General features: G+C 34.4%; 5 protein-coding genes across 7 annotated transcripts; 2 read left to right on the top strand and 3 right to left on the bottom strand.

Moving 5' to 3' along the window:
* Nucleotides 1-1,029: 1,029 nt before the first annotated feature.
* LOC108330577 (RNA polymerase sigma factor sigB) lies at nt 1,030-6,152 on the top strand. Its single transcript, XM_017565066.2, has 7 exons — nt 1,030-1,329; nt 1,412-1,569; nt 3,303-3,902; nt 4,807-5,037; nt 5,152-5,292; nt 5,393-5,593; nt 5,696-6,152. The coding sequence occupies exons 1-7, from the start codon at nt 1,251-1,253 to the stop codon at nt 5,975-5,977; spliced, it is 1,692 nt and encodes a 563-aa protein (XP_017420555.1). The 5' UTR covers nt 1,030-1,250; the 3' UTR covers nt 5,978-6,152.
* Nucleotides 6,153-6,761: 609 nt separating this feature from the next.
* Nucleotides 6,762-9,968, top strand: LOC108330721 (chromo domain-containing protein LHP1). Its single transcript, XM_017565234.2, has 6 exons — nt 6,762-7,101; nt 7,228-7,253; nt 7,334-7,423; nt 7,519-8,142; nt 9,491-9,551; nt 9,687-9,968. The coding sequence occupies exons 1-6, from the start codon at nt 6,874-6,876 to the stop codon at nt 9,732-9,734; spliced, it is 1,077 nt and encodes a 358-aa protein (XP_017420723.1). The 5' UTR covers nt 6,762-6,873; the 3' UTR covers nt 9,735-9,968.
* A 1,209-nt stretch (nt 9,969-11,177) lies between these two features.
* Nucleotides 11,178-13,239, bottom strand: LOC108330576 (cytoplasmic tRNA 2-thiolation protein 1). The gene is made up of 6 exons (XM_017565065.2): nt 12,557-13,239; nt 12,392-12,484; nt 12,272-12,312; nt 12,127-12,193; nt 11,929-12,040; nt 11,178-11,788 (listed from the first exon to the last, which is right to left on the bottom strand). Exons 1-6 carry the CDS (start codon nt 13,147-13,149, stop codon nt 11,636-11,638), a joined length of 1,059 nt encoding a protein of 352 aa, XP_017420554.1. The 5' UTR covers nt 13,150-13,239; the 3' UTR covers nt 11,178-11,635.
* A 1,194-nt stretch (nt 13,240-14,433) lies between these two features.
* LOC108330605 (50S ribosomal protein L3, chloroplastic) lies at nt 14,434-15,796 on the bottom strand. The gene is made up of 2 exons (XM_017565099.2): nt 15,175-15,796; nt 14,434-14,886 (listed from the first exon to the last, which is right to left on the bottom strand). Exons 1-2 carry the CDS (start codon nt 15,686-15,688, stop codon nt 14,597-14,599), a joined length of 804 nt encoding a protein of 267 aa, XP_017420588.1. The 5' UTR covers nt 15,689-15,796; the 3' UTR covers nt 14,434-14,596.
* A 710-nt stretch (nt 15,797-16,506) lies between these two features.
* On the bottom strand, nt 16,507-27,714 carry LOC108331699 (UTP--glucose-1-phosphate uridylyltransferase). 3 transcript variants are annotated; one of them, XR_001832423.2, is made up of 20 exons: nt 26,265-27,714; nt 26,078-26,184; nt 25,884-25,974; nt 25,206-25,266; nt 24,973-25,050; nt 24,845-24,895; nt 24,710-24,762; nt 21,558-21,630; nt 21,340-21,397; nt 21,172-21,218; nt 21,026-21,076; nt 20,611-20,643; nt 20,391-20,428; nt 20,233-20,308; nt 18,989-19,072; nt 18,789-18,887; nt 18,616-18,720; nt 17,377-17,448; nt 16,808-16,992; nt 16,507-16,710 (listed from the first exon to the last, which is right to left on the bottom strand). XR_001832423.2 is itself a non-coding variant. In XM_017566576.2 (19 exons), exons 1-19 carry the CDS (start codon nt 26,885-26,887, stop codon nt 16,966-16,968), a joined length of 1,827 nt encoding a protein of 608 aa, XP_017422065.1. In that variant the 5' UTR covers nt 26,888-27,714; the 3' UTR covers nt 16,507-16,965. The 3 variants fall into 3 exon arrangements, 2 of the variants coding, with proteins under 2 accessions (XP_017422065.1, XP_052732853.1); XM_017566576.2 differs by having other exon boundaries at nt 16,507-16,992; XM_052876893.1 differs by lacking the exons at nt 16,507-16,710; nt 16,808-16,992; nt 17,377-17,448; ... (1 more) ...; nt 18,789-18,887; nt 18,989-19,072 and adding an exon at nt 19,118-19,926.
* Between the last annotated feature and the right edge of the window lies 1 nt (nt 27,715).

Below are 27,715 nucleotides of genomic sequence, written 5' to 3'. Positions count from 1 at the left end.
CACATACTGAACTATAACGTTGTATTCATCTTAAAAGTATTTTTGGACTATCCTTCCCCTTTATTGTTTGAAATCTTATTAATAACTAATACCTTAAATTTATTATTTTCATTAAAAATAAATAATTGGATTATCCTTATACTATAGTAGTATAAAAAAGCTTTTTATTTTTATATTTGTTTCTAATTTTACTCTTTAAATAACAACCTTTCTAAATTAAGATATTTACTTTCTCAATCTTATATTTTAAGGTACCATTTTTAAAAATTGATACTTTTTATTTGATTATATTTTTAAATTTAATTATATTTTTAAATAAAAATAATAATACATAACATTTTATATTATTATATAAATATAATTTCTTATTTTGATATATACATTTGGTTTTTCATTTTTACTATTTAAATAACTATTTTTAGAAATTAAAGTAATTACTTTGTTAATTTTAGTTTTTAAGTAACTGTTTTTCAAAATTAATATTTTTTGTTTCACTATATTTGAAATTAAAATAATTATATATATATATATACTATTAGATTTCTCTTTTTGATATACATATTTGTTTTCTATTTTTCTCTTTAAATAATTATTTTTAAAAATTAAAATAACTAGTTAGTTAATTTTACTCTTTAATTATTTTATAAGTTAAACTAATTATTTATTATTATATATTTTTAATAGTTATTTTTTTATAATTATATTTAGTAAAAAATATATTATAATTTAATAAAATTTTACTAAAAAAAAAAAAGTGGACACACCACCAGTATTTATTTAAAGTAAATATGCATTAAACTTTAACTATAATACGAGACTTTTAATGTTTATTTGATGGTTGAAACATGATAGTATAACATAAAACATGGTGAGAATATAACAAAATAAGAAAAAAAAAATAACATAATGTTATCCAACAATTTATTTAAATTCGAAAAATTGTGATAAAAGTAATATAATAAAAAAGAAGAAATAGTTTTTGGTGAATATTAAGAAATTGAAAGGGTAATAAGAAAAAATAAGGGAAAGAAGAAGGATTTGCGTTTTTGTGAAGAGCCTGAGCCGAGTCTGAGTTCCCTTATCCTCAATTCGTATTCTGTTACAAACACACATTGCTCTCGCTTCTTCTGCATCTTCTTCTTCAACAACAACAATTCCTCCTATTCCATAATTCCATGACATGACACCCTTCACTTACAGTCACAATCTCAATCTCGTTGATAACGTTGTCCTTTGCTACAACCACTAGAATGTCGTGTTTGTTGCCGCACTTCAATTGCCACCTCGACACTTTCAGGAACCATCCATCTGCTCTTCCTACCCATCTATGTAACCCTTTTCTCTGTTCTCTCTCCCATTCCCAATTGTCTCCTATTCTTTCTCACTCCCGTTTTCTCTTCCTCTTTTGCAGCAAGAACAAGATCAAATTTCTGTTTCCAGCCGCAATGTCTATTGTCCCCCACGTCGTCTTCAACTCTGCTTAATTTGGAAAAGAAGTTGGTATTGGATGCTCCTTCTGATCCAAACACGTCTTGGCCCTATGTCACGGCTGTTGCCCCTCCCACGCAGGTTACACTTCTACAACTATCATTTTAATATTAAACATAATACCAAATCAATTTACCTAGACTTATTACTTTGTTTATCCGGATTGAGAATATCGTAATTTTGTCTTCCAAGTTATCATTATGCATGGTTGGTAGCTCAAGTGCAGGTTACCACTTCCCTTCTTTAGGGTTGCATCAGGTTTATAATTTAATATTTATCATCATTTCGCCACTATAATTGAATTTTTGCTTCCAATGAAGGTTCATTGGTTTAAGGCTATTGAGGCTGTCCCCAATCACAAAAGGCTTCCCATTTTTTTCTTTATATTTTTGTAAAAACAAGTTGCTTGTTGCCAACTTGTATTATTAGGCAATCAGTTTTGTTGTGATATGATGTATTATTTGTTGTTAATTCTGTGGGTAATATTATGTAATATAGATGTTGTTTTATATTGTTTAAAAGGTTGTATCACTCAAGTTATGGAGAAAATGATTTTGCATCTATTTTGGACTCTACAAAAATATGGCTATTGAACTGCACATGGAGCTTAAATTTTGCAAACACTGTTTGGTCCTTAAAAACAAGACATTCAGCTTGAGATTATTTTCATATTGTTCTTGTTGAGAAGCCTTAATTTTGTTAATAGGGGTGCCATTCTGTGTTTTCTTCATTGTGAATGGTTTGTTGGGTTGCAGTTTAAGGTAAAAAAAGTAGTGTCACTCATTGTAAATTTTGTAACTCTTCTGTTTGTTCTCTGTGTAAAAAATATAGTTTCTCTGATTGTCTGTGGATCCAGGTCACGTTAGCCAAATCATGTATTTCTTGCTTTTTTGTGTTTTTTGTTTTGTCCTCATCTTTTTCCATAACAGTTGTTTTATATACATACGATATCAATATATTGCTTCTATTGAAAGATGTTTTGGATTTACTATAGAATATACAACTCTTTGATTTTTATTTGAAACACAGCCATTTAAAACTTTGCATGATGATGACTTACTAAACTATTGTATCAATCTTGAAAACATTTGAAGTTTTGGTGAACCTTTTGACACTGATGGACTTTATCTACTTTTATAATGGAAAGTATGGTCTGAAATGCTAACAAAATAAAGTTGTCGATCGAGAATTAAAATTACTTAGATTATATTTGAGGTAAACTAATTGTGAGATAACTCCAATGGACTAGCCATATTATTTATGGAAGTGAAATATCCAGATTCTTCTATTATATACCTTTGGTTTGTAATTTTGTTGCTTAGGAAGAGCTAGAAACATAAATTGATGAGTTGCATTAGATTATGCCTCAAACATAAATTTTGCCCAAGGCTCAAGAATTCCTTAAGATAGCCATGTGAAGGGTGATAGGTAAACTTCAATTGCCTTGCCCATGACAAAAATGGCCTTCACTAATTCTCTGATTTTGGAATAGGACAACTTTGTCCCCTCTTTCCAAACTTTCTTCCTTCCGAAACAATAAATATAATTCCTTGATCTCTTTTAGACGCTATATTCATCCTGTTTTCATTGTCAACCAATTCATAAGCAGGAACTAATATAGATTCCCATTTGTCTGCTTTTAAACTTTCTTCTCTACCTTTTGTTTTGAAATTTTCAGTAGTGCTTGTACTTTTCATTTTTGGATCAATTACTTTTGGGTTATTTTTATAGTTGTTTTGCCTTGCAAAAAATAAAAATAAAAATAGACATATCAAACTTGCCCAGGAATTAATTATATTTATGGCTTTAATCAGGCAAACTTTAAATCAACCTTATCTACGGAATCACTTCTTACTAATGAAGAGGCTGTAATAGCTGCTGCTGCATCTGAAGCCCTTGCTCTTGCTAAAGCAGCCGTGAAGGTTGCAAAGGATGCAGCTTTACTAGTAAAAAAGAAGCCCCAAGCAGAATCAGAGTATAAATCCCATGTTTCTTCCAAGTCTGATGATTTATTTCTCAAATGGTTTCAACATATGGATGTGGAAAATGGTGTAGCAGGGGAATCCATGGGTGCTGGAGCAGAAATGGTGGAAGGTGTTGACCTAAGCCCCAGCGAAGAGGAATCCGATGTAGAACCTTCGCATGAGGAACTTGAGCGCCTGCAGGAACAACTTTCCAACAGTATAGCCGTAAGATCTAAGCGCCAACCAGAAAGAAAAGCTAAAAGAGACAGAGCAGCAGAGAAGGCTTCCACAAATGTTGCATCTTTTAAGCCAGGCTCCTCCAGCAGAAGAAAGCGTGTTTCTGTGCAAGAAATAGATTATTCAGACCCACTTCGTTACTTAAGAACAACAACCATGACTTCTAGACTTCTCACCTCAACTGAAGAAATCAAGTTGTCAGAAGGAATACAGGTGGGATTTGTGTGCTAGTGACGTGTTATTAGTATTTTAGGGCGACATTGTGTAGAATCATCCATGCACTTCATGCACTTAATGCCCTTAATTGCTGACATGCTCCTGAATCAGCTAATAATCAGTATAAAGTCTATGCTGATCTTTAGATTTTGTGAATCAATATTTGTCATTCTTCATATGACATAAGCCTCATTTATCTGGCTTCTCATTTCCAGCACTACGTGCAACATCACGTTGTTTTATGCTTCAAAAGATACCATTTAAATATAATTTCTATTAGTCAGCTGCTTCAATGTTTCTTCCTATTTTATCCTACTGTATGCTTAAAATGCAAACTCCTAAATTGAATTTTTCACCTCATGGGATTTTTAAATTTTTCTATAACTGTATATAAAAGAGAAATTTCTCATATTTACTTGACATTATCTTGCACTTTTTTTCATAGTTATGGGCAGAGAGGGTTGTACATTATTCCCTTACCTTTATTTTATATTTAAGGGTAGGGAGTTTTTATGTTGTTGTTTGGTTGGGATGCTCTTCGAGATTCTGCTTACTGGTTGGTTGGACATTCTTATAGTTGAGAACCATCCAGAAAGGAAAAAGAGTGCTACAAGGAAGTCAGCAAATTGTTCATTCAATCGTAACAACTCAGCTTGTGCATATTGTATTAATCTAAACATTTTTCAGAAGCATCTGGAATGGAAAACATCATCACATGTTAGCAAATATTAATTTAATCACAGTGAATCAATCAGGAGATTGTATAATTTAGGTGATTTAAATACTTGAGGTTGTAAATATATGCCAGCATACATTTTTTTTTATTAATGTGTATAATTTTACTATTTTGCTTTTATTGTCTAATAAATCATTTGCCCATTCTTCTGCCAATATAATTCAGGACCTTCTAAAGCTTGAAAGACTCCAGGAGGATCTTGTAGAAAGATGTGGTGGTCAGCCCACATTTGCCCAATGGGCTGCAGTGGCAGGGGTAGATCAGAAGACACTTAGGAAACGCTTAAATTATGGTAGATTTTGCAAAGACAAAATGATTAAAAGCAATATAAGACTTGTCATATCAATTGCAAAGAATTATCAGGGATCTGGGATGAATCTGCAAGATCTTGTCCAGGTACATTCTCACCTACCTGTTTGATTTTGCTTAAACAATTAGTGATGGTGGAAAACATGGCAACTATAACTGTTCCAGTAATAAACTATTTTAGTGTTTGTCATTGGTTTACAGGAAGGATGTCGGGGCCTTGTAAAAGGTGCAGAGAAGTTTGATGGTACCAAGGGTTTTAAATTCTCCACCTATGCTCATTGGTGGATTAAACAGGCCGTTCGGAAATCACTTTCTGATCAGTCAAGAACTATTCGCTTACCAGTGAGTATCATGTGAAAAATCATAAGATAATATTTGTTATGAGTTCAAATTGCTCTAATGTTTAAGGGACTTTATGATTGTAATTTTTTTGTTTTGAAAGTTCCACATGGTGGAGGCGACTTACAGAGTGAAGGAGGCCAGAAAACAATTGCTTAGTGCAAATGGAAGACAACCTGATGATGAAGAAGTTGCTGAAGCAACTGGATTGTCTATGAAGAGGCTTACTGCTGTGCTTTTGACTCCGAAAGCTCCCAGATCTCTGGAACAGAAGATTGGAATCAACCAAAATCTTAAACCTTCAGTCTGTCCTAATCTTGTTCAAATTTGTGCTTAAGAAGAAAAAGAAACTCTTTTCTTTCATATGGTTTTCATTTTGGTGAAACTTGTATTTTTTTTTTACCAGGAAATAATTTCTGATCCTGATGCCGAATCAGCTGAAGAACAGCTCCTTAAGCAATTCATGAAGAAGGACCTGCAAGAGGCACTTGACAGTCTTAGTTCAAGGGAGAGGCAGGTGGTAAGATGGAGGTTTGGTATGGATGATGGAAGGACGAAGACCCTCCAAGAGATAGGGGAGATGATGGGTGTGAGTAGGGAGAGAATTAGGCAAATTGAGTCGAGTGCTTTTAAGAAGCTTAAGAACAAGAAGAGAACCAAACATTTCCAGCAGTATTTGGTTCCATAACCGTACCAAATATTGATATTAAACCGCTGTATGAGTTAGCTTCTTCCATACTTGTGAGGTTCCTCCATTTTTTCCCCATTCTCCGAAAGAGAAGACAACATTATTTTTAGCATGCTAGGAAATGAATGTACACAAAGGAATAACTTATGATGAAGAGTCCACCATTTTTAATGTATGTGAAGCTATGGGTTATTTTTAAAAAAATTTACTTTTCTAAAAGCTATTTTAGGAAGGGGTAGAAACAGTCATTTATTATGAAACAGTCCAAGAATCAGTGGGAAACACATTTCTATTTTATCGGACACAAGCCATATTATGTTATTCGTGTTGAATAAGTTTTTAAAACTTCGTATTGTTGGTTCGAATCAATTTTTCCCCTGAACGCCACATTCAACGGTTGCAAATATTTGGAACAGAGATGAGGCTCGAGTGTATTGTAAAGTGAATACAGCAGTTCCACATGGAAAGGAGAATAGAAAAATAAATGTATTTTGACAGTTAATTACTAACAGCTAACAGTAACAGCCATGCATAGGAAAGGAACTTAAAAGATTTAACACTATACTGGTTTTTTAGGGTTCATTTCGGATGTGTACATTAAATACTTTAAAATGATTAAAGGTTTTAATACCATTCTAAGCTGTAGAAGAAAAAGAGAAAACAGATGAAGAATAAAGAGGCAAATAAATCAAGTAAATAGGAAATAGACAAGAGAATGTAATGTAAAATAATTAAAATAACATATATTAAATAGTTATAAATTGTGCAATAAATAAGTTGAGTGTGATGTTATTATTATTGGAAAGTAAATCGATAGAAAAGGGTGGTGCTGGGTCCTATTACACGAAGTAGCAGCATTTGGTGTGTGGCAAAGTAAAGTAAAGATCGAAGATGCAATGAAGAAGAAGATGAAGAAGCACACCAATTCCACTTCTATTTCAGTTCGGGAGGCCTCAAGCAATGATCCATCTTCGTCACCTTCATCACCTTCATCCTCTGCTCAGTTTCTCTTTCACAAAGACAATGGGAATGGAGAACAAACCCTCGTGCCTCTCAACCCCAACCTCAACTTCGAAGATGGCTTCTATGAAATCGAAACCATACGACGTAGAAGGGTACGCAAGGTAACAAAACCAACCGACTAATAGTTATTACTTTCCTTTTTCACTTAATGTGCTTCTATTCTATTCTTCTTCTGAGTTGTGACTATGAATGTTGCAAATCGTGATGCGATTCACTGATTATTACAGGGTCAGCTGCAATACCTAATCAAATGGTGAGTTTTTTGCTTTACATGTTAACATAATAATGGTGACGTATTAGGTGTGAATGAGGTTGTGAAACTGTGATTAACAGGCGTGGATGGCCTGAGACAGCCAATACCTGGGAGCCTCTTGAAAATCTGCAGTCCGTTCCTGATCTCCTTCGTGCTTTTGAGGAGGACAGGTAGATGCCTACCCTACCTTCTCATCGTTTCCTCTTCTTCCCTGTATCCATGTGTCATTACTTTTTGTTTCTTACATTTCTTATTTCTTTTCAAGTTTTCGCAAGCCCAAGCGCAAGCATGTCGTTCATCACACCAAGATCAGGAAGCACACTCAACGTTCTACCACTTCTTACAGCCTTAGACATTTTCCTACTCACAACCCCCATTCTCAAACTCCCACCTTCCCTCACCAACCCCTTCCTCAACCGCAACAAACCAATGAAAATACCTTTGCAGATCATCACCAAAATGATTACGATCCAAAGCTCTGTGAACTTAAGGCAACAACAAACACTGGCCTTGAGCTAGATAACCTTGGAATGCATTTCCAGCAACTTAAGGTTTCAACTGCCATTTGTAGTCACCTGGATTGCGTGGAACCAACTCAAACTGGGCGCTGCATAGGAGCAAAAAGGAGAAAATGTGGTCCTGTCAAGAGGTTCAAGAGAGAGACGGATGCTGGGAAGCCTGTTGATGATCAGAATGCAATCAGCAGGCCTGTTGGTGCAGTTGAACCAGACTGCATGAGAACCACTGGTTGTGTGGGGAATAATAGTTCTTTGAAGATGGATGATGCTAAAACTGCCTGCAATATTGTCAAGATTTTGAAGCCAATAGGTTATTCATCTTCTTTATCCGACAACATGCAGGATGTTTTAGTGACATTTATGGCCATGAGGTTTGTCACTTAACCAACAACTCCAAATTTTATTGTTTCGCATGCACACTTACACTTTTCACTCAAAATATATAGTTGTATTTATTTTTGTTACAAGTAAGCTTAATAACTAAATTGATATTTATACATATATCTAAATTTAAAGGTTTTGGATTTCATGGTTTAGGGTTTTCAAATGGGGATACGAGTATCTTAAATTGGATATGAATTTGCTCTCAATAATGAGCAAATGATTCACAAAATAAAAAACAAAAAGCCTCAAACAACTGACAAGTGAGTGGAATGAGTATAATTATTGAAGTAACGAAGTTCAGTCTGAAAATTTATTCTACATTGCTGAAGGGTTCGATCACTTGTGATCATAGTTATCAAAACTTAAACCGTGTGGCACGTGATTTTGCCAGGTCATTTGTTTAGTCCTAGAATGATTTGGTCATTAGTTGAGTTATTTTTCATCAGATGACACCTTAACAGGAAGTTTATTTAGAATTTAATGCTTCGTATAACAGCATTCAGTATCGAAATGAACACACTTTTAACTAAAATATATCCTTTAGTTAATAGAGGTTGAGATAATCACCACATCAAGGTATGGATCGCTTTGGAGTCTAGAATTCAGAGTTACGTTTTATTTTTAAAATGCGTTTGAGAGAGTTAAAAAAGGAAGATATATTTAAATTGACCTTGTTCTCAACACATCAGAATATTTACAATTTGTACAACCAATGAGGACATTGATAACAAAAGACACAAATATTAATTATCAATTGATGAAAACCATCCACTCGACACAGGCAATTGTAAAATAAGGCATTCAGGCATATGGTTATTAGAAAATAGAATATCTGAAAAAATAGAAGGGATGCTAAACACAGATCTAAAGGAATTGATGAAAAAAATTAAAACATAGAACACAAAATTTGGAAGATAGAAACATTGAAGCTGTTTATACTCCTTGTACATCTGTGAGAGATTCCACTGAAGAAATTCAGAAAAACATCACGGGGATGCCATAAGATTATCCCATCTCATACCAGATCCATGGGATGATGAACTTTGGAGTCTTTGAGCATTGCAAACTTGTAATAAGATGTTGGTACTAATTCTCGAGTTAAAGAAACCAAGCCAAAGCCATGGTTTTAAATGAAATGCCAGGCGTCCACAAAAGTAGCAAGTGAAAAATGATTTTGGCATAACATTCCCGGATTTTATGGGAATCTTGGTTTTCATTTCCTTCACTAAATTTGTATTTATCCAACTCTTTATGGAAATTGAAGCAACCTGAACTATTTTCCATAATAATACTGCATGCTTGTTCACATAACAGCTTACCTGATTAACTTTACAGGTCTGATGGAACAGAAGTGATGGTGAATAACAGATATCTCAAGGCATATAATCCACTTCTGGTAATCTGCAATCTCATATCCAAGTTAGATTTAGTTGTTTATTTCGTTGTCAATTTTTCATGGCTTCGACATCTCTTGAAAATGTTGTTTTGGCCTCATTTTGACCTAAAGCTAATGATTTTCTTAATTTTTCAGCTGATCAATTTCTATGAGTTGCATCTCCGGTATTGTCCTACATTGTGACTGAACAGGGTAATGAAGGGACTTCCTTATTTATATAGAACTTCCCTTTTGTGTCGCTAATGATAACAGTGTAGTTTTGTAGATGCAGCCGATCGTAAAGGTAATACTTTTTGGTTAGTGATGTTGTTTTCAATGCCTGCCTGCTTGTCTTCGTACTATGACAACTAAGTATTAGACATGCTCACGCCTAGGAAATTGTATTTCAATATTTTCAAAAAACCTCTTTAGTCTAAATATTCTACACTCCATTCTATCCTCTTACCGTGAAGAGTGAGACACCAAAATAGTTATGGTGGCAATTAATTTCAATTGAATTTAAGATATATAAAAATTAGGTTATTTCGGTTAATACTATATTAATAACGTTAAATACGTCTTACATATAAATTCGTTGTTTTATTTTTAAATTTTTTAAAAGATTTTTTTTCATGAATTAAGTTAACATTGTGTTACATTGTTTGAATTTCAATTTGGCCAGCGTATTTATTATTTTGGTTTAATTCAATTTCAATTTTTTTTTTTTAAATTGTGAATAATTTTTTCCTTTTTAAATCGAGATCACATTAATTAATTTATATATATATATATATATTATAATGATATGTATATTAAAATTGATATTTTTATTAAATATTTTTAACAATATTAAATTTATTTAAATTTATATTTTACATTAAATTTTATTTAAATTAAATTGTTTTAAAATTTTAAATATATTTATTTTAAATTGTTATAAAATGATTATTTTTAAATTAACTCTAACATTTGTTTAGAATTTATTATATATAATGTTATACAAATATTTGAAATATAAATTTATAGATAACTACTTGAAAAATATATTAAAAAAATATTAAAATAATTTTAAGAGTTAAATATAAAATATAAATTTAATTTTGTTAAAACTATTTAATAAGAATATCAATTTTAATAAAAATATGATTATAATATTTATATAAAAGTTAAATTTATTTCAATTTGAAAAAATAAAATTGTTCAATTTTTTTAAAAAATCACATATTTAATGTTTTTATTAAGAGATTTGACATTTTCTATTAAGAAAAAATCACATTTTTTCTATAAAAGAAATAAACTGTATGTATGTATTTTGGAATTGGTTTCTTTGAAAAAAGATTTGTATACCCCAAGTGCCACCGTTTCCAAAGTGTACGTTTTCGGAAATTTTAAAGGTATTAGAACGGTTTGTAGACCTAGTTAGCCACTAAAACAAACTAATCACCAATCAACTTACACAAGTTTCACGAAGCAACCCCCATGAATGAAGGCGTTTTCAATGGCATTTCGAATTAGAGAGGAACGGCCAAACTTGGTATTTCGAAAATTTCGAAGGTGCAAGGGGTATTATAAAGGTACAAAAAGTAAAAATGCCTGTTAAAAGTTGAATCTGAAACCCCACATCGAGGTGATGGCACTCTTCAAGGGTTAATGCGTAAAATAATGTTAATATGAAATAATCATAAAGCTTACAAATAATAAATCACAATCATTCGGTATATCAATGGTCATTAAATATTTGTATGGAACGGACTCCATGTGGCCTCTTGACTCACCTTCTCTCGACCATACCATTCGTATTCATATTCACGGACGGAATTTGTGTATTAAAAAAAATGCAACTATAAACCTTCCTTTGAGTTTATCAAATGAAGCCGTAAGTTTCAGACCTCATTCTTTTTATAGGTATTGTTGAGTCAGTTTATGTTGTCAAGGGATCTAATCCAGGAAGCGTGACTTCCTCTTTCACCTATTGCTTGTCATGTAGTTTGGAGATCACCAAGTAGATATACATAATTCCACTGCCATTGAATTTCTCTTGTAGATAGATGGTTACTAAACCTGCGTTTGATTAAGCACAAGTACACAGACGCCGTAGATTCAAATCAAAAGTCTAGAGTTCCACACTGTTTTCCCTGGATGCTCTTCTCTACTTTACTTTCATTTCCGTTCTCAGAACCACCACGACTTCGTCCAATCCCCAGTTTTGGCAATCCTCTATTCAGTCCGTCAAGCAGAACACAAGCTTTACACCATTTCTGCATATAAAGCAGATATGAATACTGGCCCTTAAGGCTACTTCAACAAAATCATACTCAGACAAACCATATTTGTATATTGAAATGAGGCATTATATTCACCAGTTTAGGCCAAGTTTCACATTCACGCAGAAAAATACCTGACTAGAAATATAACCACACCGTTGGCATGTTCCCTGTTCGGGCATTTTGGTAGTAGTAGAAATCCTGAAATTCTCCCCCGATTTGATGATGTCAAGAATGGCTCTAGGTCTGCATTTCACGTTACACATAAACCAATCACCAACTCGTCCGTAAGTGCAAGAATAGGAGGTGGCATAAGTAAAGCAACAACTTACCTGATTCTTTCCAAATCTTTGATGAACTCGCGAGCAAAACCTCGATATGCATTTGGGGAATAGATGCCTGCAATTGTAATCATAATGTTTTACCAATCCGTTTGATGGGAAAACAAAGATTAAATAGATAAGAATAGGAGATTACATTCGGTGGAAAAGTAGTCGAGCTTCTTGAAATATGCATACGTAAGGAATTTAGTCAAGGAAGCAAAAACAGAAAATGAATCGAAATTATATTGAATTGGGGAAGGTAGTGGAAGGATATATGACGATCTCCTTCTCGTACGTATACTTGAAAGGCTTGCACCTGGGAATTGGACCATCTTCACCGGTGGTAATAGAGGTGCACCTACTCAATCTACGGAAAAGGAAATAAAGGAATGAAAAAGAAGCGGAGTAAGAGAAGGGAAGAATGGAAGAGAGAAGGAACCTGGCAACATCTCCTCTCAAAAGGTTGAGGAGAACGGTCTCGGCAATGTCATCGGCGTTGTGACCAGTAACGAGTTTGTCGACCTTCAAGAGAGCAGCACCTCGATCAAGGGCCTGGCGACGGAAGACGCCACAGAAAGTGCAGTTGTTTTTGAAGCCAATGACGTCAACGATTTGGTCCATGGTCCATCCGTACAAGTCCTTGTAGGAAACCACTTGGAGAGGGAGTTGGTACTGAAGGTGGTTCCGATGAACGGTCTGGAGAGAGTCGTCGCGGTAGCCGGTGATTCCCTCGTCGACGGACAAGAGGAAGAGATGGAGGCCGTAATTGTGGAGGCGGTTGAGTTTAGAGAGGACGTAGGCAAGGACGGTGGAATCCTTGCCGCCAGAAGCACCGATGGCAACGCGGTCACCGGCGGTGAAGAGGGAGTTTTGAATGATAACCTGATGGATCTCAGATTCGAAAGCATCGAAGAAGCATTCCCTGCACATGTGCTGTAGGGTTTTGGGCCTCTTCACGGAAGCTCTTTCCTTGTTGCAAACGCAGCATACACGTCCTCCTCTTTTCCTTTCCCTTTCTCTTTCCCCTTCCATTCTGCACAACAAATCAGAACTAGGGTTTTTACTTATTTATTTATTCTCCTATCATTTTATTTGTCAAACTCCAAAACATCCACTATCAAACTATACGTTTATGCTACTCCGTATAAATCTTATAACCTAAAGTTTATACAAAATTAATAGTTGAAAAAAAAATTCAATTTCATTTACATGTTAAGGATTTTTATTTATCATTATATATATATATATATATATATTATTCTAATATTTTAATTTGAAATCAGAAAAATGTCAACAGTTTTATTGAATGTCCTTTTTCATTTGTTTTAAATTTGTATAAATCGCATAGCTCCCCTTAAACACAAACCACTTTATCTCTGTTTTCGCATTTGTGTTGTGTGGACATTAATATTCTTCGTCTTCACTATTGCGTTTATTCTTTTCCTCAACTTCCCCTGCAAAATATATTACAGTATAATAACATAATCAATTTTTTCTAATATTACAGACAATTTAATCATTTTATAATTTTTTAAAATTTATTATATTAATTAAGTTACTCACAATTATTCTTGTCATTCCTTTTCAGTTTTTAGTATTTCTATTAATCCACACAACCATACCTTTTAAGTCATTTTTTTCTTTTCTTTTTCACTCCTCAATATAAACATAAGCTAAATGAATGGATATATTTAATATTTGATTTGATTGCAAACTCAAAAATAATAAATAATAAAAGATCATATTCTGAATTTTAAAGATCCAATCTCTTTGGAAAATTCCTATAACTTGCATAGGGAAAAATTTCCTAAAAGAGAATTTATTTTATAGGTGAAAGGCCAATCCCTTAACATATAAGCAAGTATTGAGTGAGTCTTTCCTATCAATACTTTCTTAAAATATTACCCAAAAAGACATGCTTAAGAATTCAAGTTCCTTCCACTCAATCTTAAACATGTTGGTAAAGTAAATCAATAAAATAGAGTGAAGACAAACTAGTCAACAAAACAAAGACAGGCTAAACCAATAAAGTTCTGAATTTTCTCTATTTTTTATATTTCCGTGAGCTTTTGATTTCCCTTCTTCTAATCACCCCGAATCTCCTCTTTCCATATCCTGTTTGATAATCGATAAGAATATAACAGCGGTGTGCGTGTGTGACGTTACATATGGCATCAATTACATACAGTATTACAAAAAATCTAGTGAAGTTCAGCAAATGAATGTCACTTTTGTGGGGAGGTTGTCAAACACGATGCTGTTTTCATCTGGAAACAAGAAACGGTATTCACAATATCTTATGTTGAGCAATTAAGATACGGAACCCAAACTGGTAAAGTGGAGTATGATTGAATGGATTGGAAAACGCAATAGTAGTAGGTATACATAAAGTAGCACCTAAGGGCCAACAGAGGAATGCAACAATTACAGACAAGTTAATGAAATGCAGCATGAAGTGAGAACAAAAAGGAAAGATGTGCTAATTCTTTGGAATGTTCTTGCCCACAATCTTGGCTGGAGTTATCCGGAGAAGATTTCCAGGCTTACCAGGGAGAGCACCTTTGATCATTACCACGTTAAGATCTTTATCGATTTTGACAATCTTAAGCTTTCTTATCTTCCTCTTGGTCCCTCCCATCCTTCCGGGCATCTTCTTTCCCTTGTACACACGACCGGGTGTGGTTCCAGCACCAATTGATCCCAGTTGTCTATGACTCTTCGAACCATGGGTCATTGGACCCCTTCTAAAGTTATGACGCTTGATTCCACCTGTCAAATGTTTTAATGTTCATATGAGCAAGAGGGAATTCAAGCTCAATACAGAAAAGTGGTAAAAAAAAGAAGCTTCTTAACCCCTAACAACAGAGATCATTTAATTGCATGATTTTTCCGGTATGAAACGTCTAGTATCTATCATTCAGCAAAATCAATTTGGAGCAATCGTTACTGAAAATTTTGCACACGAAATAAATTGGCAAGAATTTGAACCGGAAATTTCATTCGAAGGCCCTAAATATTTGAAAAAGGCAGGGATGAAAGAAGTTGAAGAGAGATGACCTTGGAAACCCTTGCCAATGGTGGTGCCAGAGACATCAACAAGATCACCCTCCTTGAAGAGCTCATCGAAAACGAGGCGTTGGTTAAGCTCGAATTGATCAACGGTTTGAAGACGGAACTCCTGAAGATGACGCATGGGAATGGCACCAACCTTCTCGAGATGACCCATTTCGGGTTTGGTCAATTTGCGGTCTCGGACCCTTCGGTAACCAACCTGGACGGAGTCGTAGCCATCGGTGGCCTCAGTTTTGATCTGTGTAACGATGTTCCCTTCTTTGAAGCCAACGACAGTGACAGGAACAACCTCGCCGTCGGGTTGGAAGAAGCTCATCATACCCAATTTGGTGGCCATGACTCCAATACCTGCTTCCATACTCATCACAACCACACCTCTCACTTTTGCTCTTCTACTCACTTGCAGAGGCTGAGCCGTCAAAGAATACGGCAGCCGAGAAATTGAAAGGGAGGAATGAGAAGAACCATATATTGGCGACGGAATGGACAACATTGACATGCTTGCTCTGCTTCCTTATCCCAGCGAGCGTCACAGACTCGTAACAGTTAGAGAGAAGCACACTGGAATTAATCTTAAACTCTTATCCTTTCTCTCTCTCTCTCTCCGCTGAGGAATGGAAAGACCAGTTCCTTTTAGTAGTCAAGCCCGGCCCATGTTAAATATTTATCCAAAAACATGTCCGAAATGCAAAATGCAATATTGTAGTCATTAGTAATTAAAATTGTGTACAGATTTAAATTTTGTTCCGAAATAACAATATTTTATTTGTCAAATAAATAAATACTCAAGATGGATTGAATTCAATACGCCTTTTTTTCATTTATTGGTTAATTCATTTAACATTTTTCTAAGTATGTTGTATAAATTCATTCTCTAAGAGTAATAAATAAATTATAAATGCTAAATTAACTGACTTTGCACAAAATTCTTTTATTTCGGGTAATTATAAAAATGTTCTTCACTTTAGACCTTCATTTGTATAATTGCGTCGAATTTAATATTTGTCCTCCACAAAAAAAAAACTAGAGATAATATATTGCATTTTATATGTTACAATTTCATAAATAAATAATTTCAGAAAAGACAACTTAGATAAACTCAAGTCAATTCCATTGAAATCGACCGGGGCCTAAAAGATCAGTTTGGTATGAGTAAACTTGTTATCCATCATTATGTTATTTAAATCAGTTTGGTAAGAGTAAAGTTCTCCCATTTTTCTTATCAACTCTTATTATGACTTCTACATAAAATATTGCAATTTTGTTTGTCCCTTGTATATGCTACTATGTAAGACAATAACAATAATGATTTTTAAGTTAGAAAAAAATAAACCTGTTTATTAAAGCAAGTCAAGAATTTTTGGAGTAGGACAAAAATGTCTCCTCTGTCTGTACGCTCCAACTCATTGGTACAATAAACAATTGGTGTGATTCTAATAGTATAAAGGCAGAAGACCAGCAAAACTGAAACCATTCCTATTTCGTGTTCTGCCCTCAGCTGGGACTGTGCCAAGCCTTGCCCTAAAAGTTTTAGAATGAATAGATAGATGAGTAAATTATCTCACCACTATCGTGCCACTTGAAAAAAAAAAAAGTGTAAGGAACTATGTTCTGCAACCTTTTAGTCCTCTGCAAATAGAAAACCTAAAAGATGGCTGGTTGGTGGCTGCTAATATGACAAATTAAATTGTTCAGCACTGCAAATTAAAGTTCAGCAGTCATGATGTATTCACCAGAACCAAATCCCTACAACTTCCACAAACCGTTGATTCATCCTTAGATATCTGCAGGGTCGTTGATCTCCTGTAAAGCAGCCAAATGTGCTTGTCAGGACAACATCATAATATCCAATTATACTAATAATTATGGATTGAAATCTGGAGAATCATGCATAATCATCTTGCTGTGTCATGATGCCAAAAGGCCTCAGTCTCCGTTAAATATGACCTGCCTCAATACTGCTTAGGCTTGCAGTCAGTCAGGCTTATCCAACCAATGATGACAAAAGGTTAAAAAACAACGACAAGAATCCCCATTATACCAGTTCTAACAAAGCAAACTCTTCCAACAAACATCCCACCTACAAACCCTCAAACACCAACAGAACAGGGAAAATAAAACCCATGATATGGTGAAATTTTGTAATAAGAGACTCCCAAAAAGCTCATACCGAAGTTAGTATCATACCTTATTTTCAATCGTCACCCCATCTGGAATTTCCAATTTCAAGTCAGGTTTTGCAGAAATAGTCACTTGCCCCTGAAAATCAGTGCTAATAATCAGATAAATGCAAGAAAATCATAACAAATAAGTTTCTCATATATAGCAGCTCAGACAACAAATTATATGAATCAAAGTTCACTGATTTTGAATGCTTACAATAAGTTATAATGACATTTGTATTATACTCTCAGTTCACCTAATTCCAATCTTCCATTCAATATCAAAAGCAAAAAATTTACCCAAGTTTATAATAAGCAGAAACCTTAGAGTCTAACAAGAAAATTTGTAAAACGGAAAAGAAGAGCACTACAATTTTTTTGGAAGGTACTGTCCGCTGTCAACTGATATCCGAGATTTATCAGTTCCAAATTAAAAATAAAAACTGATTTATCTCTTTTACGAATTACCCAGAAATTTTCCATAGTTGATTTGGGATAATTTGAGTGTCAGAAATATAAAACCAATTGTGGCCTTCACCCAAAAGTTTATAGGCATTAAAGTTGCATCAAAGCCTCTACAGTGTAACGTTCACGAGCCTTCATTTTCTAAAATATAGTTGATTTTCAGAAAGAGTGAGTTATTGTCCAGGGCTCTGTCTCTTCAAGTCCATTGGATTCTGGCATGAGAGGATGTGTTGCAGACGTAAAACAAATATTAGCATATATTTCATAGCTCAATCTTTCAACAGAAAGATGGTTCTTGACCATGAGACCAGAATTATCTTAAGATTTTTCTAGTTTACTTGCACATTATAATATAGCTTCTACTCTATTCTGAAAAATACTAAATTATAATTTTTTATTATCGGATCCCCACTCTTCCAGCCCCCCTTGCACAACATTTTCCAAAAAAAGTTGGATACGCTTTGGAGAGGCTATGTGGCTGCCTCAACTCTTATGAGAAGAGCTTAATTATTCAAATCTTTACACCACTATATCTGGGTTCTGCAAGTGCATGTCTTATTTCAGTCCAGGTCTCTCAACCCCGTTTTACTCGGTGAGTAGGACGAACTCGGGGCTTTACTGGGCTGCAGTTTTGGAGTCTTTAGACATATCCAGTAATCCATGTTCAAGTGATTTTAGAGCTTCACGTAAATCTTCAGTAGTTTTGAAAATTTGCTATAAATTGGGTAAGATTAAAATCAATTGGAATATAAAGGCTCCTATAACCACAGATGAACAGGGAAAGGAACGTTAATTGTACCTTCAAAGTAATATTAGATCCAAACCACACATCACCTCTCACCCTCAAACTATCCAGCTCAATGATGCTTGGAATGGATTTGAAACGACTTTGGAAGTCATTAATCTGAGAATAAAACACATATATAAGGTAATGACTGTGCAAAGATAAGACAAGAAAAAACTAGATTTCACCTTTTCAAATTCAGGTCCCAAGTCTATGACAGGATTTAAATGATTAGTTCTAGCTGGATTGCGAGTTAAAACACCTTCTCTACAAGTGTATAGATCCGACTGCAAGAATACATAATTGGTGAAAGGGAGTCAGTCATGCATCAAAACACAGTATGTTTTCAGTAACATTATTTGCGTATATACAATGAAGTCAGTGTCACCTGGAGAAGTAATAGATCTGATGTTACATCCAATGGAAAAAACCGAGATTCGGGCACGGATACACCAATTACATTGCCAAAGAACTGATGAAGAAAATACATTAAAAACAGCAATCAGTAACTTCATAGTTAGCAGAACTGATTGTCTGTTTATAACAGTCATTAGTTTATTCTCGCTTTCCCTCTCTCATTTTAAGAAGACAGGCCAGGGTCACACAACTTAATATTTAATTTAATCTAATTAAAGTATTTATAACACTAGTAGTGCTTAATGTTTTAGCAATACAAATGACCTTTAATACATGTAGTCACAATATCACATGAAAATCCTATTAACAAGCAAATGAACTTGCATGGCTGAACATTTAGAAGACATAATATGAACATGCATCCAAGATTGATAATGTGGAGCAGGGTTCAAAAGCTGAAGTGAGATAATTTAAGTCAATTGGAATTATAAAAAAACAGAGAAAGACAAGATAGGTGTAAGCTGAGAAAAATTACATCCAGAAAAGCCACTTGCAACGAGAAAGGATTCAGCCATTTACATCAGCTATCTTTAAAGAACACTAACTAGACTAACAAATCTGAAAAACTGACTCTTAACTGTCTTCATAATAAGTTAAGAGTTGGATCTGCCCACTCACAGCAGACTCCACCCAGTGTTTCGTGTGTCTCTCCTCAAAAGAGCAGTCCAGCCAGCTACTGTTATCCTGCCTTTACCTTCCACACTCAGTGAAGGATTAATTTTAGATGTTCATTATTAGACACCAGGACAAATAACCAAGGAGAATTGGAAGTTCTAATCAAATGGAAGCACCTTCCAAATTCGGACAATAGTTGGGAAGGGCCTCTTCAATCAGCAAGGAATTTCCAGATTTTCACCTTGAGGACAAGATCAAACTTCATGGAGGGGGTATTGATAGGTTTGGCATTGTCTATAATAGAAGGAAAAAAACATGACAGTTAGGGCAGTTATGTCATAGCTGTTACAGACTTTATAAAAACAGTCTGTTTAGGTGGGTGGGAGGAGGTTGTGTCTTTTGTATCTAGTTTGGAGGAAAGGTTGTGGAGAGTGAGGTCTCTCGAAATACCTTAGTTGTAATAGAATTCTTGTCTAATTTCCTACTTCATTGGTAAGGAAATAGACCGTGTGGGGATAAAGTGTATCTTTCTGCCTGGACCTATCACATTAATTATCACATTAATAGAATAATGACCTAATGAGAGCTGGAAAATCATACCTTAAAAACTGAGGACTTCTCCTGCTTTAGTTCATCAGCATCAACAAATCTCTTGATGGCTCTTAAACTCACCCACCTGTGGAAAGGACAACACATGGAATTTAGCACTTTTGGTAAATTTTAATACATTGTAGAAGAAAAACCAGCATTTCACTCACATGTTTGTTGTATCGATGAGTTTGAAATTGTTCTTCAACTTCCACACATAAATAAAGAAAAATAACTTAAATCAGAAAAGAAACAGATTGCTGTAATATTCTCATAAGTCTTGTCTGAAATTCAAAATAAATCCTCTAAAGCTATTACTTAAAATGATAAAAAAAATATAAATGCATGTAAAAGTTACAAAAATAAAATAAAATAAAAATTATAACTTACATTTTTATCTTGGTTGCGGGCAATCTCCCCAAGCTGCATAGATTACAAAACATATAATGTTTAGCCAAAGCTGTTCAAGTTAAATTATACAAATCATAGCACCATTTTAATAGGTTAATAGCAACCAAACTACCCGATTGTCTTATCAGCATTTAATAAGAGCTACTAATGCACATCAAACAATAAGAATTTTTTGCCCTATATTATCTCCAATGATAGTGAAAATTCCAACTTCCAACAAACTCCACTTCAGGATGGATGTTTTTACCGTACATCTTAATATGCTTATATATAATGGCACACGATAAAACTCGCACAAATATTGAAGACAACTGATTAAGTATCACACAAGTCCAAGTCTGACACAAATATTAGTGACTAAAGGGATGTAAAAGTAAAGAAAATGAAAATATACCTTAAATTTCATTGCGGTTAAGACTAAGTTAAATGATTGGTTTGGTGTCACCTGGAAAAAAGAAAGAAAATGAAGCAGATAACTCATATTCCCTAAGAAGAGAAATGGTAGCAGTTCATATGATGGACACAAATAATTCTGCTCACCTCCATGCAATATTCAATATCATTTATCATCAAATGATTTAGTATATCTACAAGACAGTTAAGTTTGATAAAAATAAAAACATCTTAGTCTCAAAGCTAGGTTAGGAAATAAAGAGTAATGACTCCAAAAAATGTTGTCATTAATGATAAAAACTATATGAAGGATACTTGGATCAACAATTGTTGCCACATTGTCTGACTTCAACACTAGGATATACTCTTTACCCTGGAAAATAATATGAATAAGTAAGTGAAATATTCAATTATAGTCTTACATTGTCACAGTCGTAAAGTTCAACTTTAAGTCTCATACTTTCTAGATAAATTTTAACGTAACAGGACGACAGGTTAAGGTAGAAGTGCTAAACAGTATAAAAAGTTCATACCTGTGACAATAACGAATCAAGGGTTCCACCAGTCATGAGTGGACGGAACACCTCCACATCATCAAATGGATGCCTTAACACATAGAATTAGTAGATTAGTTTAAAATGATGAAGTATTTATAATGAAAGCCAATTTGCAGGCAGTGGACTGCACAATTCGATAGGTTGAAATATGTTAGAATGTAATTGGTCATTAAATACTACAAATTTGTTAATCATTAGGTGTTACAGATTTTAGTAAATTAGGATCATTGATCCCTAATTTTTAGGTAAAAATTTAATGTATTTGATTTTATACACTAGAAAAATACATACAATGTCGTATGCATTAGACACAACATCAGAAAATTTTTCTTTTATATCGTATCAATAGTTTTAGTGTTTTTTATCCCCCTCTGTTTTGTTTTGGACCATTACGTGCCCTTTCCTTTTGTCATTGAGTGCACTTTTTCTCCAGTGATCAAACTACCAGAACTGCCCTACTCCAGCAACCACTAAGCTCAGTTTGCCACTCTGTTCCACCACCTCACACACCCACACACAACTTCCCCGGCGTGTGCATTTCGCGAATCCGTAACAAATAGTTGTTTTCCCCTTTTTCCAACATGACCCACGATGCACCCCAACCTCCTTTCTCACATCCAAGCGCTATGTTTTGGCTTGTTTCTCATGGATTTCAACAACTCCCATTCAAATACTGCTTCTGCAGAGACTTTTACCATTGTTCAATGTGAAAAACTAACTGGAACAAGCAATTACAGTTCTTGAGCTACTGCTGTCCAGTTGCATTTTCAGGGTCAAGGCCGTAAAAACCACTTGATTAAACAAACCAATCGATGCCTCTCTGTGTAGCATTCTCTAGCTCTCCATTGATGGCAAATTGTAACCCTAATATCAAGTTTTTAATGCCTGTTATGATGTCTGAAACAAAGCCAAGAGACTTTATTCCAATGATATTCATCACCTATACAATGTAGTCTTCGGTCTTTTTTCTGTAAAGCTTGAAAATCATGGTATACAAACCTATCTTGGTAAGCTCTATCGCTCAATTGCTGATTTTCATGCCCTCGTGTCTTTCTATAATGACACAAACAAACATGTTGAATATCACTGGAAAGTTTTTTATGTTTCTTGCATTAGCTGGGCTTCCTCCTGAGTTTACCTTTGTAATCAAATATTATGTAGTAGAATTGTTCCATCTAATGACACCATTAGTGAACAATTACTTCGTCTCTTAGCTGCTCACATGTTTGGGAACTCTCCTGAATTTTCAATAAATACATCTGCCTTTTACTCCCACTCTACAAACTGGGGTGGAAATCATGGTCGACTTCCTCAATACAACCATTGTCAATGGTATGGCCATATTGAGGTAGATTCTCATACAAAGGCATGACAACAAGCTAAGACCACTAATATTGCTCAGGTTGTTTCTCTAGGGCCATCTGATGATGTCTCAATTCCTATTGATGCTTATAATGAGTATCTTCAATACAGGGAAGCCATACAACATACACAAGCCAATGCTGCTCAATCTGGTAATCTTGAAGCCTTTGTTTCTTAGTCCTCTTCATCTATCTTGTTTGGATCACCACCGCAGATAGCTCTCAAATAAAAGTTCATGGCATTGATCAAACAAAACCCTCTCTTAATCTTACCATAGATTTTGTGCTTTATATTCCTGGGCATTTTTTTAATCTAATCTCCACTAGCAAACTCACTCACAACAAAAGTTACTGTTTTTATGTTATAATTCTATATTTGTTAAAGTTCGATGTATCCAAAAGGCATCAACTAACTTCAGTAACAAACTATGTTGATGTGGCAGAACACAAATAACATTAACTAACTTCAATAACTAGCTCTAATGTGACAGAAAACCAATCAGCTTACAAAGTAAATGAGAAGTACTCTATTAAGTCCACTAGCTTATTTGCAATCCAATAAACAATAGCTACTTGTCATCCTTAATGTTATCTTTGAAGTCCATGTTTTGGGAATGTAGGAAATCCCATATCAACTAAAAACATGGTCATATTATAGTATATAAGTGAATGTAAACCTCACTTAAAGTTTAACTCAGTTCAAAATTTGCTTTCTAAGTTAGTATTAGGGTTTATCCAAGATCCTGTAAGAAATGTCACTTACCATGTCATCCATATACCATTAACAGTTTTGAACTGCTGAATATGAATATAAAACGGAATTGTTAGGATATTTATCCTATTTTATCATCATTATATTGTGTCAAGGGTTACCCTATTTATCATGATTATATTGTGTCTAGGATTACCCTATTTATCATGATTATATTGTGTCTAGAATTACCTTATTTATCATGTACTTTTGTATCAATTTATTTTTATAAATAGAAGATTGTGAGAGGGATCAATTAAGCCCTCTAGAATTATTTTACAGTTTAATTCTCAAGTGGAATAATAAAGAAATTTGAAGATACACTTTTTTAAATACACTAATTTGACATGCCTTTATGACAGATAAGAATCTAGGGAGGGAGAACTACACCACCAAAAGTTATTCGTTGTTGTTGGAGTGTCCAAGACCTTATAAACCACACATTAGAATCCCATACTTTAAATTTGGAACTCAAGTCCCATCCCTTGCAACTGGATCCAAACAGTGATCTATGTCACAGGTTCAAATCCTAGAAACAAACTCTCAGACTGCAGTGGAAAGGCTGCACATATCTACTTTCCCTAAAACCCACTAAGTGATAGTTTTGTTCCTCACGTAACCCTTTATTTTTTACTCTATTTTCATGTCAAACCAAATTGAAATGTGAATTAAAACACTGTAAGCAAAACTGTAACTAATCCATATCTTATTAGTATTTGTAGATCATTTGTGCAGATAAAAAACAATTACGTATGGCCTGTCGCACAATATTTCGAAAGTCAATCACGTAAACAGAGAATGGCTAATCCAATTACTTAGCATTGTTTCCACACAACTAAATTATGGCTATAACATCTAGACTATATCAGGGGTAACACTAATAACAGTATTTTAACATGTCCATAACATAATAACAATACCATCAATTGGAGGGCATTCAAGCTGTATTACTCTATAGACATGCACAGCAAGTTTAGAATTGAATTTAATAGGCAGATATTTATTTGAAGACATACATTTCCTCCTTACTGGAATGTTCACCCGATAATTTCAATTCTCCACTTTCACCCTACAAAATGTATATATATTATGATGTATTGGTCATGAGAAATCACAAATATCACTTAATCCGAATTGAAACAAATACAAACCGGCTTCAATGTGTGCACTTCAACACTTGATTTCGAATACTTCTCCAAAACCTATGGAAAATGAAGCTGAAGATTACAACAGTAGCTGAGGTCAACAATTATATACGGAAATTGATACGGCATTTCACCTTTAGAGAACTATCCCCAGTATCATTTTTGTTGAAAAGCAGCAAAGGAACACTGCATCCATACTTGGAGTTGAGCATCTACCAAATCAAAACAGAAAAATAGTAAGAACCAGACCAGTCAATGACAGCTGTATAGTATGTGCAAAATCTAAATAATTCATTAATAAAAAAGAGAATAATATAAGAAAATATGATTTTATCATAAACTCATACATTATGTATAAATGTCTCACCTCAATCTGGTTAATGATCATGTCCAGGAACGTCTGTCCATCACGAATATTAATTGCAGATCTACATGAGTCGAAACATTTTATAGGTGTAAATTAAATAAGTCATCAAGTATAAGGTTTAGCCTAATCCATGAATGGGGAGTACAAATGTAAGAAAGGAAAATAACTTTAAACACTTGATGCACATAAATAGAAACACATGTACTTATGCATGCATACGTAAACTAACACAATATAAAGTAAAAAGTACTAAATTGTTTCATAATATTTTTATTACATGTAGAAGAGATGAAAATCGGGTAGAAAACAGCAACACATGTACTTATTTATGCATGCATACGTAAACAAGCACATAATATAGTTAAAAGTACTAAATTGTTTCATAATATTTTGATTACATGTAGAAGAGAAGAAAAGGGGGTAGAAAGCAACAACACAAACAGGAGGGAAAATACATATAGAACAAATATGGTGTAAAGAAGGGCGAAACCCTTCAAAACAAAAGATCCAATTCAGACTTGACAAAGAATTGTCTGCCCTCGGCTAGGAAATTATGTATAAAAACATATTGCTCAAACGAAACCAGCCTTTTTATGTAAAGCACACATTAAATGTAGAAGGCTCCACCAAAACCAAATTAGATGTAGACTAAAGTGAGGTGTTGGGTGAGTGGCTTACTTGGGACCATCAAGATCCATATTTCTTCCTTGGGCACCATTGAACTTCAAAACAACAAACTTGTCCAAAAGCTTCTTAGTTTCCTCTGTATCTGCTTTGGATGTGAAAATTGCTTAGGTAAAACTTTGTAAAAGGCGATAGGAAGAGAAAACGGAAAGCAAATAAGTTTGATTTGCAACTACTATTCAGTTTACCTTCGGGTAAGGGAGCTAAACTAGTATAGGGAACTACGGTTATGTCGACCTTATCCAAATCGCTCTTGCTCTTGCTCTTGCTCTTGCCCTTGCGCAGAGCTTCTTCTCTTTAATTCATTGGAGAATCAATTAAGTAAATACAACGGGGAAAATGAAATGAGAAAGAGAATTAGGTAACGCATGATACCGAGAATCGGCCGCAGCAGCAGCAACCTTGCTCTTCTCATGAAGCAGTGTTTTGGTAATCAAATTACAGAACAGATAAACAAATTGAACAGAATCGTTGGCGGGAACAGGATAAGCAATGCGGTTGTAGACATCGAGGGGCATGGCGGAGTCGACCAATGCAACAACGGGAATTTGAAGCTTGAAAGCCTCGTTGATAACGGTAGACTTGCGGTCGGTGTCGACAATGACGATGCAATCGGGGGACTGGGTGGGGCCGAAGACGAGCTTCTTGTTGCGGGAGCGGAACTTCTTGGGGCTGTAGCTGTTGGTGAGGAAGCCGCCGGTGCGCCAGAGGGAGCTGGTTGAGGAGGAGTAGGAGCCAACCTTCTTGGTCATGAGGTTGAAGATGTCGTCGAATAGAGGATTGGTATTGATGAACATGAAGCGGGCGTTGTGGCGGGCGAGGGAGGCGATGAAGTTGAAGGCACTGCGCATGCAAATGAGGGTTTTGTCGGAGTCGATGATGGCCATTTTGTTGCGGAAGCCATAGGTGTAGCCCTTGAAATGGTGAGCAGCAACTCGTCGACCCACCTGCGCATTCGTGCTCAGCAGCTTCTGTATCACTATCGAATGGATCGTCATGCCTTTACTCCTTCGATACTCTCCCCCACTGCACTAGGGTTTTTCGATCTCTCTTTCTTTCTTCTTACAAGAAAAAAAGTAATCTATTCTTAAATTCAAATCAATTAAATTTACATCCATGTGCAAGTTAGTGATTGATATTTGAGAATTGGATATTGAAGTGAAAAGTCTATTATCTCATTATATGAAATAGTTTAAAATTATTAAAGATTATTTATAATATCATATCTACAAATAAATAAATAAACAAATTTTACTTTATAAAATTGTAATTATATACAAATTATTTGTTTATTTACGTTATAATAGATATTTTTTTAAACTTTTTCTTAATAAAATAACCTAAAATTTATATACTATTTAAATTTATTTTCTTTCAATTTTTTTTTACTATTACATAAAGGAAATACATCATTTGTTAACTTTTTGTGCTGTCATCCTTTAATTGGACATTTTTATGTAAAAAACAAAGAAAACTAATTTATTTATTTAATAAAAAATAAATGAATAATTCATATTTTAATATAGTTACACAATTATTTTTTAAAATAACTCTCACATAATTATTTCTATTTTTCTTTCCCCCATCACCCATCATGCTTAGCATAACATTCTAAACTGTTCTCTCTTAGTTGGAAATATTGTTGTATTTTTTTAAAGTGTTCAATGACTTAAATTTGTTATCTAAGCATCTTTTTCTTCTTGGAGTTATTATTTACTTATCCAAGGGTGGGGTTTAGGTGGAGGCTTGTGGGGGTCCTTGAAAGCTTGTGTGCTGTCATGAAGCATTTTTTCTGGATCGATTGGGTGATGGCTGCCGGACGAGGG

The sequence above is a fragment of the Vigna angularis genome, chromosome 4 (assembly GCF_016808095.1).
Source record: "Vigna angularis cultivar LongXiaoDou No.4 chromosome 4, ASM1680809v1, whole genome shotgun sequence".
NCBI lineage: Eukaryota > Viridiplantae > Streptophyta > Magnoliopsida > Fabales > Fabaceae > Vigna > Vigna angularis.
This window is presented reverse-complemented; position numbering and strand designations above follow the sequence as displayed.